This window comes from Ovis aries, chromosome 5, assembly GCF_016772045.2.
Source record: "Ovis aries strain OAR_USU_Benz2616 breed Rambouillet chromosome 5, ARS-UI_Ramb_v3.0, whole genome shotgun sequence".
Taxonomy (NCBI): Eukaryota; Metazoa; Chordata; class Mammalia; order Artiodactyla; family Bovidae; genus Ovis; species Ovis aries.
The window spans coordinates 38,881,724-38,899,264 of NC_056058.1; the positions used below are offsets into that span (position 1 = coordinate 38,881,724).

The following is a 17,541-nucleotide window of genomic DNA, read 5'->3' on the forward strand; positions in this document are numbered from 1 at the left end:
AAGTTGGCTTAAAGCTCAACAATCAGAAAACGAAGATCATGGCATCTGGTCCCATCACTTCATGGCAAATAGATGGGGAAACAGTGGAAACAGTGTCAGACTTTATTTTTTTTTTGGCTCCAAAATCACTGCAGATGGTGATTGAAGCCATGAAATTAAAAGATGCTTACTCCTTGGAAGAAAAGTTATGACCAACCTAGATAGCATATTCAAAAGCAGAGACATTACTTTGCCAACAAAGGTCCATCTAGTTAAGGCTATGGTTTTTCCAGTGGTCATGTATGGATGTTAGAGTTGGACTGTAAAGAAAGCTGAGCGCAAAGAATTGATGCCTTTGAACTGTGGTGTTGGAGAAGACTTTTGAGAGTTCCTTGGATTGCAAGATCCAACCAGTCCATTCTGAAGGAGATCAGCCCTGGGATTTCTTTGGAAGGAATGATGCTAAAGCTGAAGCTCCAGTACTTTGGCCACCTCATGTGAAGAGTTGACTCATTGGAAAAGACTCTGATGCTGGGAGGGATTGGGGGCAGGAGGAGAAGGGGACGACAGAGGATGAGATGGTTGGATAGTATCACTGACTCGATGGACATGAGTCTGAGTGAACTCCGGGAGTTGGTGATGGACAGAGAGGCCTGGCGTGCTGCGATTCATGGGGTGGCAAAGAGTCGGACATGACTGAGCGACTGGATTGACTGACTGATATCGACCTGTGCTGTGCCATACTAAGTCGCTTCAAGTGTGTCTGACTCTATGCGACCCTATGAACTGTAGCCAGCAAGGCTCCTTGGTCCATGGGTTTCTGCAGGCAAGAATACTGGAGTGATTAGCCTTTCCCTTCTCCAACGGAGCTTCCAGATCCAGGGTTTGAACCAGCATGTCTTACATCTTACCTGCATTGTCTTTATCACTAGTGCCACTGTGAAACCCCATATTGAATTGTAATACTGATAATTTTATACCTAAGCCAGCTATGATTATGACTATGAATGTGGCACTTAAAAACTTTCTGTTTAGCACATAATGTTAAAGAATATATATTTCAAAAATAAAGAAACAACAGACATTTCATGTTATATTAATATAATTTTTCTTTATTTTTAGGTGGCTTATACTTTTAAAATATGGTGAATCAAACACTGACAATGGAATTCATGCTTGTGAGATTTACTCAGAATCAGATGCTACTGAGGCTGCAGGCTGGGGTCTTCTCACTGATCTACCTAGTATCTGTGTTGGAGAATTTAATTATTATCTCCCTCACAATTTTTTTCCAACACCTCCACACACCAGTGTAGTTTTTCCTCAGGTATTTGTCCTTTTTAGATCTGTGCCTTATTTCTACCACCGTCCCCAAATTTATTTTCAGCTGCATCACCTTTACTGAATCCATCTCTTACCTGGAATGCGTGTTACAGCTTTTCCTGTTAGTACTAATGGCTGGGTCAGAGACTGGTATCCTCAGTGTGATGTCCTATGACTGCTATGTTGCCATCTGTTGCCCTCTGCATTATGAGGCTGTCATGATCAAAAGGACCTGTGTCCAGTTGATGGCTGTGTCCTGGTTCAATGGTGGATCCTTGGGAATACTGTACTCCACTAGGACATTCTCTTTTAATTTTTGTGGGTCCAATAAGATACATCAGTTCTTTTGTGATGTTCTTGCCTTACTAAAACTCACTTGTTCTCAAGAACACGCAACTATTACTGTCAGCATGCCCATTGGGGTCTGTTACGCATTTTCATGTTTAGTTTGCATTGTGCTCTCCTATGTGTATATTTTTTCCACTCTGTTGAGGATCCGAACCAGAGTGAACCAGTCCAAAGCCTTTGCTACCTGCCTGCCTCACCTCACTGTTGTGAGTGCATTCCTTTTAATGGGTGCTGTTGCTTATTTAAAGCCACCATCCAACAATCCTTCTCTTCTAGACTTGCTGGTGTCTGTGTTCTATTCTGTGGTACCCCCAATCTTGAACCCTGTTATCTATTGTCTGAAGAATAAGGACATTAAATCAGCTCTAGTAAAGTCCTGTGGAATGTTAGAAGCAGTGGAGTAATGAAAAGAAGATTAAATCTGAAGTTAGGAAGTAGGATTTTCTTTTTTATTCTGCTATTAACAAGCTGTTTAAATTATTTCTATTAGAGAATTCTGATCAATAAAGGATAAGATATTCATAATTTTCCACAAATGTACACTGCTGCTGCTGGTGCTAAGTCACTTCAGTCGTATCCAACTCTTAGCGACCCCATGGACTGCAGCCCACCAGGCTCCTCCGTCTATGGGATTCTCCAGGCAAGAATACTGGAATGGGTTGCCATTTCCTTCTCCAGGATCTAATATAGAAGCACCCAAATACATAAAATAAATACTAACAGATATAAAGGGAGAAGTTGAAAAAATTGAAAGAGACTTTAATACTCTACTCACATCAATGAACAGATTCATTCTAGAAAGAAAATCAGTAAGGCAACCAGACTCTAAATGAAACTATAGAATAGTTAGACTTAATCAATATTTTTAGTACACTTCATCCAACCCCCCCCCCCCCAAATACATGTTCTTCTCAAGTACAATGGAACATTCTCTAGGATTGACTATATACTAGGGCACAATATAAATCTCAAATAATTTAAGTGTATGGAATTTATTTAAGTGTATGGTACATATAAACAATGGAGTATTACTCAGCCATTAAAAAGAATACACTTGAATCAGTTCTAATGAGGTGGATGAAACTGGAGCCTATTATACAGAGTTAAGTAAGCCAGAAAGAAAAACACCAATACAGTATACTAACACATATATATGGACTTTAGAAAGATGGTAACAATAACCCTGTATGCGAGACAGCAAAAGAGACACAGATGTATAGAACAGCTTTTGGACTCTGTGGGAGAGGGCGAGGGTGGGATGATTTGGGATAATGGCATTGAAACATGTAAAATATCATATAAGAAATGAATCACCAGTCCAGGTTTGAGGGAGGATACAGGATGCTTGGAGCTGGTGCACTGGGATGACGCAGAGGGATGGTACGGGGAGGGAGGTGGGAGGGGGTTCAGGATGGGGAACATGAGTATACCCGTGGTGGATTCATGTCAATGTATGGCAAAACCAATACAATATTGTAAAGGAATTAGCCTCCAATTAAAATAAATACATTTAAATTTTAAAAAGTGAGAGATATGAGTTTAATGTTTGGGCAGGATCTTACTTATGACTGTATCCTCAGAGATATTCTCTCAATAACTCTGAGAAAACAAATCTAAAGAGAAATGGAGAAGACAGTGTGTGTCTATGATTATTCATATATAAGTGTATATGATTATATATGTATATGATTTTTGGCTAAAGAATGCATGTAATCAAGCATACATCTTGGTAAAAGTTTACTGCTAGACACAAGGAGCAGACACCACTTGGTTTAGTGCCTTCTCTATATTAAGGAATGATCAAAAATCAGAATTTATTAAAATTTTTTCAGAGATATAAATCTAACCATCTTAGTGGTACACTTTTTTTCAAAGTACAAAGTGCCTTATATTTGCTCTCAGGGTGCACTGGAAGTCAGCAACAAATGACTTAATCATTGTAAAACTGGGTGAGGAGTTATCATTCTTTGACATTTGGTTTCCTTTTAAAGACATTTAAGCACATGTAAAAAAAAATTAGAACAAAATGTATATGATTTTATCCTGTGTATTTTTCTTTTGTTAGTTCAATACTTAAGCTTAACTGTAGGACAGAAATGTATAAAAGAACTTTTTAATCCCTGTAGAAAAATGGTATACAGAAATACTTGTCTAATGACACAAGACATTTCACTGTTATTGTGAGAATTTGCATATTGCTCTATTATTCTGGTGGCAAAAGAAGGGTCAGAAAAATGTTGAAGTGTGGCATACATTTTTCATTTATATGAACCAGTGGTTGTGACAATAGTTTCCAAGAAAGTGTAAGATAAACAAAATAAAAACTAGGCATTCAGAAAAAAAATCTTTGAGTTTTAACATACACAGAAAATATGTAAAAATTTAAACAAATAAATATTTCAGGCATTGGCATGTGCAAGCAATTCATGATTTAATTATATAATCTTGCCATTAAAAATAGATTGTTGAATACTTTGATTGCTTAAAAGACTGCTGCTGCTGCTGCTGCTGCTGCTAAGTCGCTTCAGTCGTGTCCGACTCTGTGCGACCCCATAGACGGCAGCCCACCAGGCTCCCCCGGTCCTCAGTTCAGTTCAGTTCAGTCGCTCAGTCGTGTCCGACTCTTTGCAACCCATGGACTGTAGCTCACCAAGCTCCTCCAACCATGGGATTCTCCAGGCAAGAGTACTGGAGTGGGTTGCCATTTCCTTCTCCAGGGGATCTTCCCAACCCAGGGATCGAACCTGGGTCTCCCACATTGCAGGCAGATGCTTTAACCTCTGTGCCACCAGGGAAGCTGTGCCAAAATTATTAAAAAATTTGAAGCATCTCAATTAACACAAAAAAATGAACGTGATAATATAAACATATTTTCTTCCCCATTTCCCACTTTTCTATGGCTCCAAAATGCGTTAGTACATGCTGAAATGATTATCTGCTTGAATATTTTTAAAAACCTAAGAAATTTGTTTTATCATGTTAGATACTCAATACTTGTATAGTCCAGTTCTAAATGTTTCCTTCCATCATGTTACCTTTCTTAATATTTAAAATTGTGTAAAACATCTAAAATTTTTAAATTATCTAATATTTTCCTGATATATTTATAAAGAAATTATCTATGTGTTTATATACATATATAAATAAACATTCATGCTTGAGAATAGTGTCTGGCTCACTATATTTATTTAACAAGTGTTTATTGATAAAACTATTTTAATGTACAAAATGACATATTTATGATAGACAATCAACCACATGGAGTAACACTGCCTTAGAAACAATTTTTAGCTTGTATTAATAGTTACTATTAAGGTGTAGATTTTTATAAAATTGGCCAAACAATTGCTTAGAACTAACCTGCCAATTTTCCCACTGTAAGTGCTTGTGAGTAGGAACTTCATGTATTTATCTCTTTATCACTATAGCTTTGCAATGAAGTATTCTTAAACACTAATTACCAAATATCTATTTCAGTTGAATTCAAACCAAAATGTGAAGTGCAAAAATATCCATATTAGGTAGCATCAATTTTATAATATAATTTTGATATTTACCATTTGCATATGTAATGTGGTAATCCATTCTAGCTTTTTCATATTAATTAATCTCTCACATCTCCTGGATATGTCTGGCCAAGAACAATCTCTTTCTTTCTAGAACTTTTCTGAAGGCTTTCTTCACATCTTTGTTTCTTAGGGTGTATACAAGAGGATTTAAAAGTGGGGTGACCACACAGTAGAACACTGAGACTACTTTACCCATAGTAAAGTTGTGCTTGGCTGGAGGGCGAACATAGGCAAAAATAATGGTGCCATAATAGATGGTGACCACAGTGAGGTGGGAGGCACAGGTGGAGAAAGTTTTCTTCCGAGCCTCTCGAGAAGATAGCTTCATTATTGTGACCACAATGTGTCCATAGGAAGACATAGTGAGAAGAAAAGAACTTAGAATCACAACAGAGGTACATGTGTAACCCAAGGCCTCCACCAGGAATGTATCTGAGCAGGAGAGTTGAAAAATTGGTTCTGAGTCACAGAAGAAATGATTGATCTTTTGAGAGCCACAAAAATTTAAATAAGAGACAAGTACAGTAGGTAGAACAGGGGCAATGAAGCCCCCAATCCAAGATCCAGCTGAAAACCATAGGCATACCTGAAGATTCATGAGGAATGAGTATCTTAGAGGGCTGCATATGGCCACATAGCGATCATAGGCCATCACAGCCAACAGGATGCACTCTGTAGCCCCCATAGAGAAAAAAAAGTAGTACTGGGTTATACAACCAGAAACGGAAATGGTAACAACCTGTGAGAGACAAGTGGCCAGCAATTTAGGCACTGTGGCTGTTGTGTACCAGATCTCCAGAAATGACAAATTTCCTAAGAAAATATACATGGGTGTTTGGAGTCTGGAATCCATGAGAACAATGAAGATGATGAGGGTGTTTCCCATGAGAGAGAGAAGATACACAGTAAGAAACATCACAAATAATGCAAGCCTTAGATAGAGAACACCAGAAAATCCCAGAAAAACAAACTCTGTCACTCTTGTTTGATTTGCCACATTCATATCTCATTGTCTCTAATCTGGAATGAAACAACAAAGCCAAAATATGAACAAGAAAGGGATATTATATTTTTCTTTCTTTGATGATAATAATGCACTGTTAAGAAAAATTAAAAATTAATGATGGGAAAAACATAATTGGCATCTTTAATTTGACATGATTTAGTTTATTTGATTTAGGAAATAAATCAGAAAGAACAATAGCCTAATAATCCACTTTACAAATGAAGAAACTAAAGAAGTAAATTATTTTTCTAGTTCTATAGTTTTAAGTGGTGGGGCATGTATTGTACTGGGTAGGTTGTTTTAGTAAAGTGCATTTATTAATCATAATATAGAATTATATATAATATGTACTTATATACAATATGTTAATTATGGCTATTGAAAGATAGTAACATTTACCTATCTCTGAGGACTTTACATAGTAAACATTAGAAGAGAGTGAAGAAATAAAAAACATGCAAATCTGAGACCAGTGGTTGGAGGTGGTCAGTCTCAGAATAGAGCTCCTGGGCCATGCAAGTGTCCATATGAAGACAAAGTATTGGCTACATTTTTACATTTATGAGCCCTGTTATATGCTATCAATTAAGGTTTGGTGGGAGACTGGTAAATGAACAATTCTGTTTCCAGAACACAAAACAAAGAGGGAATTCAACACCTATGGAAAAGCATTTGTTCATATTGTTTTAGGTGCTCTAACCTTAGCTTGTTTATTTCAAAAACCATTGCATTCACAAATTCTCATGCATTGTTTCAAAAATAGTTTTAAAAATTATTAAATTTACACATTGTTTTGCTGAAAGCTTTCACTTTCATCTCAGGTTCAAAGTATTTGTTAACAAAATAAGCCACTCATTATATACAAATAAATAATACAAATGTTTATTAGAGAATTATCTAGCTTATAAGAAAGGAATTAGAAGAATGAAGGCTTTGAAATCTCACTGCCCGAGTTCAGATCCCAACTCTTCCAGTTAATGGCTTTATGACTCTGGGGGCGTGTTAAGTTAAGTCGCTCAGTCGTGTCCAACTCTTTGCGACCCCATGGACTCTAGCCCACCAGGCTTCACAGTCGATGGGATTCTCCAGGCAAGAATACTAGAGTGGGTTGCCATTTCCTTCTCCAGGAGATTTTTGCAACCCAGTGATCGAACCCAGGTCTCCTGTAATAGAGGCAGACGCTTTAACCTCTGAGCCACTAACATTAAAAGAATGAGAAATAGAGCAGAGCATACATCACCACACCACATTGGGTTTTGACCAACACCCAGACTTAAACAGCGCTGAGAAGTTCCTGTGTCGCAGCACATCTGGAGTCCCAATTGGGAAAATGTCACAGTCAGTGTGTCTACTACATGGGTGATGCTTCAATGATTGCAGTTTGGGGTTCCAGCTTATAATGCCAGGATGCAAGCTGATATCATCATCCATCTGCGACCAAATTACAAGTCTGGTTTCATTTTAAAGCTGGTGGTTTTGTCATGTAAAACTTAGAATGTTGCTAAGCCTAGGCTTGGTTTGCCAGGCCCTCTCCAGGGGCTCAACAATCTCAAGATTCCTCCCCCATTTTATCTAAGGTGCTGCAAGTCTTGCATTCACAGCGGGCAGTCACTCCCAGTCACTCCTAGTCAGGGCAGTGTCCAGACAGGTTAGAAGAAAGGTCAGAGGCCTGTTTTGCTTTGTCTCTGAAGCCTAAACAAGACTATCTATTTAATTTCCCTAACAACACATCCATTCATCTTTCAATGTCCATAGTGTTTGTTTCCATAAGTTGGCTATGTTAAATAACACTTAATATGAGATATATCTGAAGGGGGAAACAGAACAGGCTCTATCTTGAAAGCAGGACTCCATCTTGGGCTGGACTGTGGACTTTGAGCTATATGCCCAGTATCTATGGAAACTATATACCAACTGGAAAACCAGGCCCCCAGAAGGAAGAGCCCGAAGGCTCTCCATCTCCTAAAAGGGCACCTTAATTATCTGTGTTACCAAATAGAATCATACATTTTATTATGCTTATTGGGGTATGACCACAAGCCTATCGATAATTGTCCACTCTTAACTACCTAGACTTAAGACTTATGAATCATGGGTTAACTTTGATTTATCTTTCTTTTTCCTTTGTTCAGACTAGTTTCAGGGAATTTGGGGGAGGTGTGTTTGGACACATATGCTTAGGGTATATAAGGTTTTCACAAAAACTGGTTGGGGTCCTTGGCTAAGGGAAGACTCTGCCTTGGGCCCACCAGTGTAATAAACTGCACTCCACTATCTGCATTGTCCTTCTGAGTGAGTTTGTTTCCCGGAACACGTGGCTACAACATATCCACCTAAAAGTGAAAGTGAGTGAATGTGAAGTCGCTCAGTCGTGTCCGACTCTTTGCGACCCCATGGACTGTAGCCGATCAGGCTTCTCTGTCCATGGGATTTTCAAATATTTAAATATACCATACAGTATTTATGACTATACTTAAACCTTAAATGTTCTTACAAATTTTTTTTTAAAAGGAAATCTTGTTTTCAGAGAAACAATGTTTTTCAACAGTTATATTTTTATATACATGTGCTTTAGTACCACCGCACACAAAAATAAACTCAAAATGGATTAAAGATCTAAATGTAAGATCAGAAACTATAAAACTCCTAGAGGAGAACATAGGCAAAACACTCTCAGACATAAATCACAGCAGGATCCTCTATGATCCACCTCCCAGAATGCTGGAAATAAAAGCAAAAATAAACAAATGGGATCTAATTAAAATTAAAAGCTTCTGCACAACAAAGGAAAATATAAGCAAGGTGAAAAGACAGCCTTCGGAATGGGAGAAAATAATAGCAAATGAAGCAACTGACAAACAACTAATCTCAAAAATATACAAGCAACTTATGCAGCTCAACTCCAGAAAAATAAACGACCCAATCAAAAAATGGGCCAAAGAACTAAATAGACATTTCTCCAAAGAAGACATACGGATGGCTAACAAACACATGAAAAGATGCTCAACATCACTCATTATTAGAGAAATGCAAATCAAAACCACAATGAGGTACCACTTCACACCAGTCAGAATGGCTGCCATCCAAAAATCTGCAAGCAATAAATGCTGGAGAGGGTGTGGAGAAAGGGAACCCTCCTACACTGTTGGTGGGAATGCAAACTAGTACAGCCACTATGGAGAACAGTGTGGAGATTCCTTAAAAAATTGCAAATAGAACTACCTTATGACCCAGCAATCCCACTTCTGGGCATACACACCGAGGAAACCAGAATTGAAAGAGACACATGTACCCCAATGTTCATCGCAGCACTGTTTATAATAGCCAGGACATGGAAACAACCTAGATGTCCATCAGCAGATGAATGGATAAGAAAGCTGTGGTACATATACACAATGGAGTATTACTCAGCCGTTAAAAAGAATTCATTTGAATCAGTTCTGATGAGATGGATGAAACTGGAGCCGATTATACAGAGTGAAGTAAGCCAGAAAGAAAAACACCAATACAGTATACTAACACATATATATGGAATTTAGGAAGATGGCAATGACGACGCTGTATGCAAGACAGGGAAAGAGACACAGATGTGTATAACGGACTTTTGGACTCAGAGGGAGAGGGAGAGGGTGGGATGATTTGGGAGAATGGCATTCTAACATGTATACTATCATGTGAATTGAATCGCCAGTCTATGTCTGACGCAGGATGCAGCATGCTTGGGGCTGGTGCATGGGGATGACCCAGGAAGATGTTATGGGGAGGGAGGTGGGAGGGGGGTTCATGTTTGGGAATGCATGTAAGAATTAAAGATTTTAAAATTTTAAAAAATAAAAAACTAAAATATTTTATCTTAAAAAAAAAACAAAATACACAGATGATAAATGCAAATTATGATAAAAAATTGAATACCAATAATAAAAATGTTCTTATATATGTAAAACATTTTATCATGTTTAAAGAAGTTCTGGTGGTAAAAATACAGATAATACAGATCACAATGAAAACAGCAGCTGAATGTAACATGACAGCAATACGGTTCATATCTAGATATTTCTTCATTAAACCTTTATGAATGTTTTGAATCATAAATCTTTATATAGAAATGTGTATAGGGTTTATGCCACAGTATTTATGTTCTCTGTGGTGTACTGCATACAAAGTACACTTTTTCAAGATTAAAAAAAAAAAAAAAGCTTTAAGTTAGACCTTGTTAAACGGCTAAGTTAGGTTAGTATGGTCAAGGGATAGTTTACAAGTTTTACTAATCTAACCTTCAGTTTTAGTATCCCAAAAAGTTTAATCCTTTTTTGCTATTTTCATCTGATTAACAAAAATAAAATTGTGCTTTTAGCAGGTGTAACACTATTTGAAAAGATTTTGAAAAATATGAGTAAAAATTGACCTATAATTTATAATTTGAGGAAACCATTTAGAGGAAAGAACTGGGACAGACTTTTAAAAATATATTTGCTGAATTTGATTCTCTGATTTCAGATGAAAAATATTAAAATATATATTATTCATGTCTAGACCAAGTGTCCAAAGTGTATCTTATTGCCATTATCTATATAGTCAATGGCATGGTACTTAGTCATACTAAAAGATATCAATCACTATTTCTCCTAGCATTATTATCACTATTCTTCTAGTACTAAAATGAAAAGAAAAAAAACATTTGGAAATAATATAAATAGAGTTTTGACAAGAGAATCAGATCAATGCCATACCCCAAAGCAATACATTTTCTTTTTCAGAAAGCTATCACAGTTATTTAAATCTGCCTTTAGAAAAATAGGGTTATACACTCTCTAGCTATGCATAATCTTAGCAAAAAATTGATGTAGAAAAATACAATTTTAATTTATTTAGCATTTTTATAAAATTAAATATTTAAGTATAAGGAGAAATATATTATTTATTTAAAATTTTCATTGATAAGATTCAGGCTAAATGAATTTCTGAGGTTGATTATTGCCTCAGATTGCAGAAATAATGAAATTGCAAAAGCACTGCTATGTTACTCTCTAGACAAGTGAGAAATAACACAGATTATATCTTGCCAGGTATACTCACATCAAATATTTTGTTTGATGATTTTTCAGGAATGGAATAGTATTAATTATATATTCTTCAAATGTTCCTTTTCAACATAGCTATGAACTAGAGCACACTATATTCGATTATTTTGTAAGGGAAATAAGCAAAGGGATCTCCTCCCTGCTGTCTTTCGACGTGGCACATCCCTATGCTTTAGATAAATGCGAAATTCCCTTTGTGTTTTTCTCCCCTTAGTTTATTTTTCCCTGTTGCAGGATGTAGCGAAAAACATGGTCAGAGATTCCCCTGTGAAAAGTATTGCGACTTCATCAATCTTAAGCCTTGGAGATATGTCCTCTACCTTGACAAATACACAACTAATTTCTGAGGACTTTCCCAGGGTTAGAGTCAGAGTACTCTTCCCTAGGGGCCAAAGGAAGAACAAAGCAGTTGTGGTAGCACTAGAAATATCTCCACAGGAACTGAAGAAATAATCTCCTAAGTGGCTTCATTAACTGTCACTATCTTTCAAAATATAAATTTCAGAATTGTGTCTCTTGATATTTCAGCCACTGCAGAAGATCAATTCAGTTCAGTTGTTCAGTCGTATCCGACTCTTTGTGACCCCATTGACTCCCGCATGCCCATACCATAGAAGATACTATTCTCTAATATGAACAGTAAAAACTAGTTTAGCATTGAGAACTCTTTATTTCCAATGGAAAATTACACAACCAGTGAAACAAACAGAAACAGCACCAACACTGACTTTAACTCTTGCTATAGCAGATAACTAAAAAGCTTTTACTGACTGTATATGAATAACAAAGCTGACCAGTATAATAGGTATAAATATTGTGTCATTTTTCAGAGGTTTATATTACAGAAGTTTTCTGTGTGTTTTTTTCTTCATTTTTTCTAATTGTTGAATTAAAATAGATTTTTGTCAAAATATTAGCTAAAAAACTACAGTGATTTAAAGCAAGCACATGTATTGACCACACAAAATTTTTTAAAGCAAAAAAATAAATTAGAATGTTACTTAAACAAATGTTCTACTGCTGCTGTCAAAATATCAGCTACAAACTACAGTGATTTAAAGCAAGCACATGTATTGACCACACAAAGTTTTTTTAAAGTAAAAAAAATAAATTAGAATGTTACTTAAACAAATGTTCTACTGCTGCTGCTGCTAAGTCACTTCAGTAGTGTCTGACTCTGTACGACCCCATGGACAGTAGCCCAACAGGCTTCTCTGTCCACAGGATTCTCTAGGCAAGAATACTGGAGTGGGTTGCCACTTCCTTCTCACAATGTTCTACTAGAGCTTTAAAAAATTAAAAGAAAATCAGAAAGCCCTGGACTGGGGGAAGATAATCTCTGAGTTACCATGTTAGAATAGGATGATGTCTAATGTCTAAAAAAAAAAAAATAATAATAAAGCATACAAAGCAAAAAAAAGAAAAAAAAACCCTAAAGGAAAAACAAATTCAGATAATATTTGTAGCAAAGTCCAGTATTTGAAGTACCTACTGAGATAGGGTTGCAAAGAGTTGGACACGACTGAAGTGACTTAGCACACATACTGAGATTTTAAAAGAACTGCCTAAAACTATGTTAAAATTACTAAATCAAGCTCCAGGAAAAAATAAAGGAAATCTGTAAAATAAAAGATAAATGTGAGAAAGCATGAAAAATTAGGAAACTGAATTAAAAAATAATAGATTTGAACAGAATGACTAAATGAAAAATTTAGCAAAACAATTCAAAAGCAGGTTTGAGTAGGTACAGTAGGAGAACATGAAGATAGGCAAATTTTTATTGAATCTGAAAAACAGAATTAAATAAAAATTTAGAAGAATAATTGGAGCTTAAGAAAATTCTGGAATACTATCTAGTAGACCAGATTATACATTATATGTATCTAATAAGGATAAAAGACAGAGAAAATGGCAAAATAAATAAATATATTCATGGGGGGAAAGTACATAATTTTTCATATTTGATGAAATACATGAATCTAAAAACACAAGAAATTTAGGTATTTGAGCAAGACACAACCAAACAGATTTACAAGACACATTTTAATCAAGTACAGAAAGACAAAGACTGATTCCAGAAAGCAACAAATGAGAAGTGAATTCTCATGTACAAGGGATTCTCTGTAAGATTAACAATCAAATTTTCATAAAAATTAGTGGAGGCTGGAAGGCAATTGAATAACAGTTTTTAAAATGCTAAAAGAGAAAATCTGTCAAACTAGAATTTCATATCCTGTACTACTGGCTTTAAAAATAAGGAAGAAATTAAGACATTCTAAATAAATAAAAGTTGAGAGATTTTATTACCATGAAACTTGTTACATGAAAAGCCTAAGTGAATTTTCTGATTGAACTGAAAGGAAACTGGGCAAAAAATAAGTACATTGCAGAGAAATTTTAAAAATATAAAAAATGTCAGATACCTGTGCACATGAATAAAAGAAACATGACAACTACCAAGGGAACATTTCATGCAAAGATGGGCTCAATAAAGGACAGAAATGGTATGGACCTCACAGAAGCAGAAGATATTAAGAAAAGGTGGCAAGAATACACAGAAGAACTGTACAAAAAAGAGCTTCACGAACAAGATAATCAAAATGGTGTGATCACTCACATAGAGCCAGACATCCTGGAATGTGAAGTCAAGCGGGCCTTAGAAAGCATCACTATGAACAAAGCTAGTGAAGGTGATGGAATTCCAGTCGACCTATTTCAAATCCTGAAAGATGATGCCGTGAAAGTGTTGCACTCAATATGCCAGCATATTGGAAAACTCAGCAGTGGCCACAGGACTGGGAAAGGTCAGTCTTCATTTCAATCCCAAAGAAAGACAATGCCAAAGAATGCTCAAACTACTGCACAATAGCATTCATCTCACACGCTAGTGAAGTAATGCTCAAAATTCTCCAAGCCAGGCTTCAGCAATACATGAACCGTGAACTCCCTGATGTTGAAGCTGGTTTTAGAAAAGGCAGAGGAACCAGAAATCAAATTGCCAACATTCGCTGAATCATGAAAAAGCAAGAGTTCCAGAAAAGCATCTGTTTATGCTTTATTGACTTTGCCAAAGCCTTTGACTGTGTGGATCACAATAAACTGTGGAAAATTCTGAAAGAGACGGGATACCAGACCACCTGACCTGCCTTTTGAGAAACCTATATGCAGGTCAGGAAGCAATAGTTAGAACTGGACATGGAATAACAGACTGGTTCCAAATAGGAAAAGGAGTATGTCAAGGCTATATATTGTCACCCTGCTTACTTAACTTATATGCAGAGTACATCATGAGAAACACTGGACTGGAAGAAACACAAGCTGAAATCAAGATTGCTGGGAGAAATATCAGTAACTTCAGATATGCAGATGACACCACCCTTATGGCAGAAAGTGAAGAGGCACTAAAAAGCCTTTTGATGAAAGTGAAAGAGGAGAGTGAAAAAGTTGGCTTAAAGCTCAACATTCAAAAATGAAGATCATGGCATCTAGTCCCATCACTTCATGGGAAATAGATGGGGAAACAGTGGAAACAGTGTCAGACTTTATTTTTTTGGGCTCCAAAATCACTGCAGATGGTGACTACAGCCATGAAATTAAAAGACGCTTACTCCTTGGAAGGAAAGTTATGACCAACCTAGATAGCATATTCAAAGCAGAGACATTACTTTGCCAACAAAGGTCCATCTAGTCAAGGTTATGGTTTTTCCAGTGGTCATGTATGGATGTGAGAGTTAGACTGTGAAGAAAGCTGAGCGCTGAAGAATTGATGGTTTTGAGCTGTAGTGTTGGAGAAGACTCTTGAGAGTCCCTTGGACTGCAAGGAGATCCAACCAGTCCATTCTAAAGGAGATCAGTCCTGCGTGTTGTTTGGGAGGAATGATGTTAAAGCTGAAACTCCAATACTTTGGCCACGTCACAGGAAGAGTTGACTCATTGGAAAAGACTGTAATGTTGGGAGGGAATGGGGGCAGGAGGAAAATGGGACAACAGAGTATGAGATGGCTGGATGGTACCACCAACTCTATGCATGTGAGTTTGCGTGAACTCCGGGACTTGGTGATGAATAGGGAGGCCTGGCGTTCTGCAATTCATGGGGTCGCAAAGAGCTGGACATGACTGAACTGAACTGAACTGACTTTGTTTTTAGTGAGTAGTTGCAATTTTTATTTTCTACATATTTTCAGAGGAAAATGCTAAAAAATTAATTAACAGTTATATCCACACAATATGCAAAAATGCAGTTTGAAACAGTAATAACGAAAAAGCGAGGTGAAATGTATTGAAGTAGAATATTTAATATTGAAATTAATTTTGCATAAATTCAAATTTAAATGTTCTAAATGTTTAATAAAAGACTTAACCTCCAAATTAGCAACAAAGGAAATATCAATAAAATATATACAAAAGAAATAAGAAAGGATATTAATTCAATTTGCTAAAATAATTAATCATAAGTAAGAGCAATTTTGAGGAGATGAATTATAAGAGAGTGGACTAAACATACTAAAAAAGAGCAATTGGCAGACATAAGTCTTTCTATCATTTACTACATCATATATTGATGGCAAACTATACGTCCAGACAGACCCGATGAAACAGTATTTTTTTTAAATTATTTTTTTATATGTTGTATACAAAGCACTTATTTTAGATGCAAAGATAAAAATAGGATGAAAGTGAAATGATAGAAAATGTATTTCATAAAGAAAGGAATCAAAACAGAATTGAACTCTTTAAATTAATTTTGTTAATTTAAAAACAAATATGTTAAAAGAACGAAAGTCTTTATATATTAATAAACTATCAATTCAAAAAGAAACTGCAACAATTATATACATATATCCACTAGAAAACCTCATGCTATATGACATAAACTTTGACAGAAAGAAGAAAGACAATTCTACACTGTAAGTGGGGATGTCATTACGTCACATTTACTAATACAATAGATAGTGAATTTCAACAACAACAAAGAACAATAAAAACTACAGGGCTCATACAGCTCAATACATCATCTAGATACAACTAAAACATACAAGACAATCTAACAATAGAAATCACATTCTTCACAAGTGACATAGAAAAATTTCTGAAATGGACCATATGGTAGATTACAAAATAAGTCTCAATAAATTGAAAACATATCAGTATCACACATATACCCTCTTCAATCACAATTAAACACATCTGGAAATTAAAAACAAAGGTAAATTAGAAAATTCACATTATAAATAACCAATGGGTCAAATAAGATTTCATAAGAAAGAGAAAATATTTAGAGATGAATGAATAAAAACAGAGCATATCTAAACTTCTGAGCTGTAGTAGAGGCAGTTCTCAGAAGAAAATTTATATCTATTAATGACTACAGTAAAATGAAGAATGTTCTTAAATCAACACTGTAATTTCATTTTTTGCAAAAATAGAAATAAGAGGGAAATAAGCCTAAGGCTATTAATAATACAAGGAAGAACATATTAAATGGTAGAAAATAGAAAAAAAATGAAAAATAATCTAGAGAATTAATAAAACCAAAAGTTGTCTCTTTGAAAAGACAAAGAAAGTGAAAAAAATTTCAGTTAATGTAAGAGAGAAGTCACGTATAAATGAAATTCAGAAATCAAAATGATAGCATCAATAATATCCTTAGAAACCAGCACAATTTTATAAAGTAGTCAGTTATCTTTCAATTAAAAACACAAATTAAAAAAAACTCTGAAAATGTTTATAAGAGAATATATAAACAATTTTATGAATGGATCAATAGTCTTCATGAAATGGAGAAATTTCTAAAGCACGAAAATTAACTCAAATTTTAAGGAAAAAGAAGTTAGAATTATGGCAAGTAAAGAGATTGATTCAATATTCAAAATTTCAATCAAATTAAAATACAGTACTAGATAGCTTTACTGATGAATTCTAGAAAGCATTTGAAAAAAAATTAACACCTCTTGTTCTCAAAAATACTCAAGGATGTCTGAATCTAGGTGAATAATCACACCATCATGGTTATCTGGGTCATTGAGATTTTTTGTATAGATCTTCTATGTATTCTTGCCATCTATTCTTAATATATTCTGCTTCTGTTAGGTCCATACTGTTTCTGTCTTTTAGTGGGCCCATCTTTGCATGAAATGCAAACCACAGACTGAAACCACAATCAGAAAAATAACCAATCTAATCACACAGACCACAGTCTTGTCTAACTCAATGAAATTAAGACATGACGTGTAAG

General features: G+C 35.5%; 2 protein-coding genes across 2 annotated transcripts; one reads left to right on the forward strand and one right to left on the reverse strand.

The window, feature by feature from the left end:
* The first annotated feature begins 1,121 nt into the window (after positions 1-1,121).
* LOC114114937 (olfactory receptor 14K1-like) lies at positions 1,122-2,140 on the forward strand. Its single transcript, XM_042250815.1, is given in 2 exon segments — positions 1,122-2,013; positions 2,016-2,140. Coding segments are annotated over 2 exon segments (1,017 nt in total).
* A 3,122-nt stretch (positions 2,141-5,262) lies between these two features.
* Positions 5,263-6,222, reverse strand: LOC101115539 (olfactory receptor 5F1-like). Its single transcript, XM_004009417.2, has one exon. The coding sequence runs from the start codon at positions 6,220-6,222 to the stop codon at positions 5,263-5,265; it is 960 nt and encodes a 319-aa protein (XP_004009466.2).
* Between the last annotated feature and the right edge of the window lie 11,319 nt (positions 6,223-17,541).

What these genes read in the sequence shown, in the direction of transcription:
- LOC101115539 (XM_004009417.2), bottom strand. Translation starts at nt 6,222, where the DNA reads ATGAATGTGGCAAATCAAACAAGAGTGACAGAGTTTGTTTTTCTGGGA.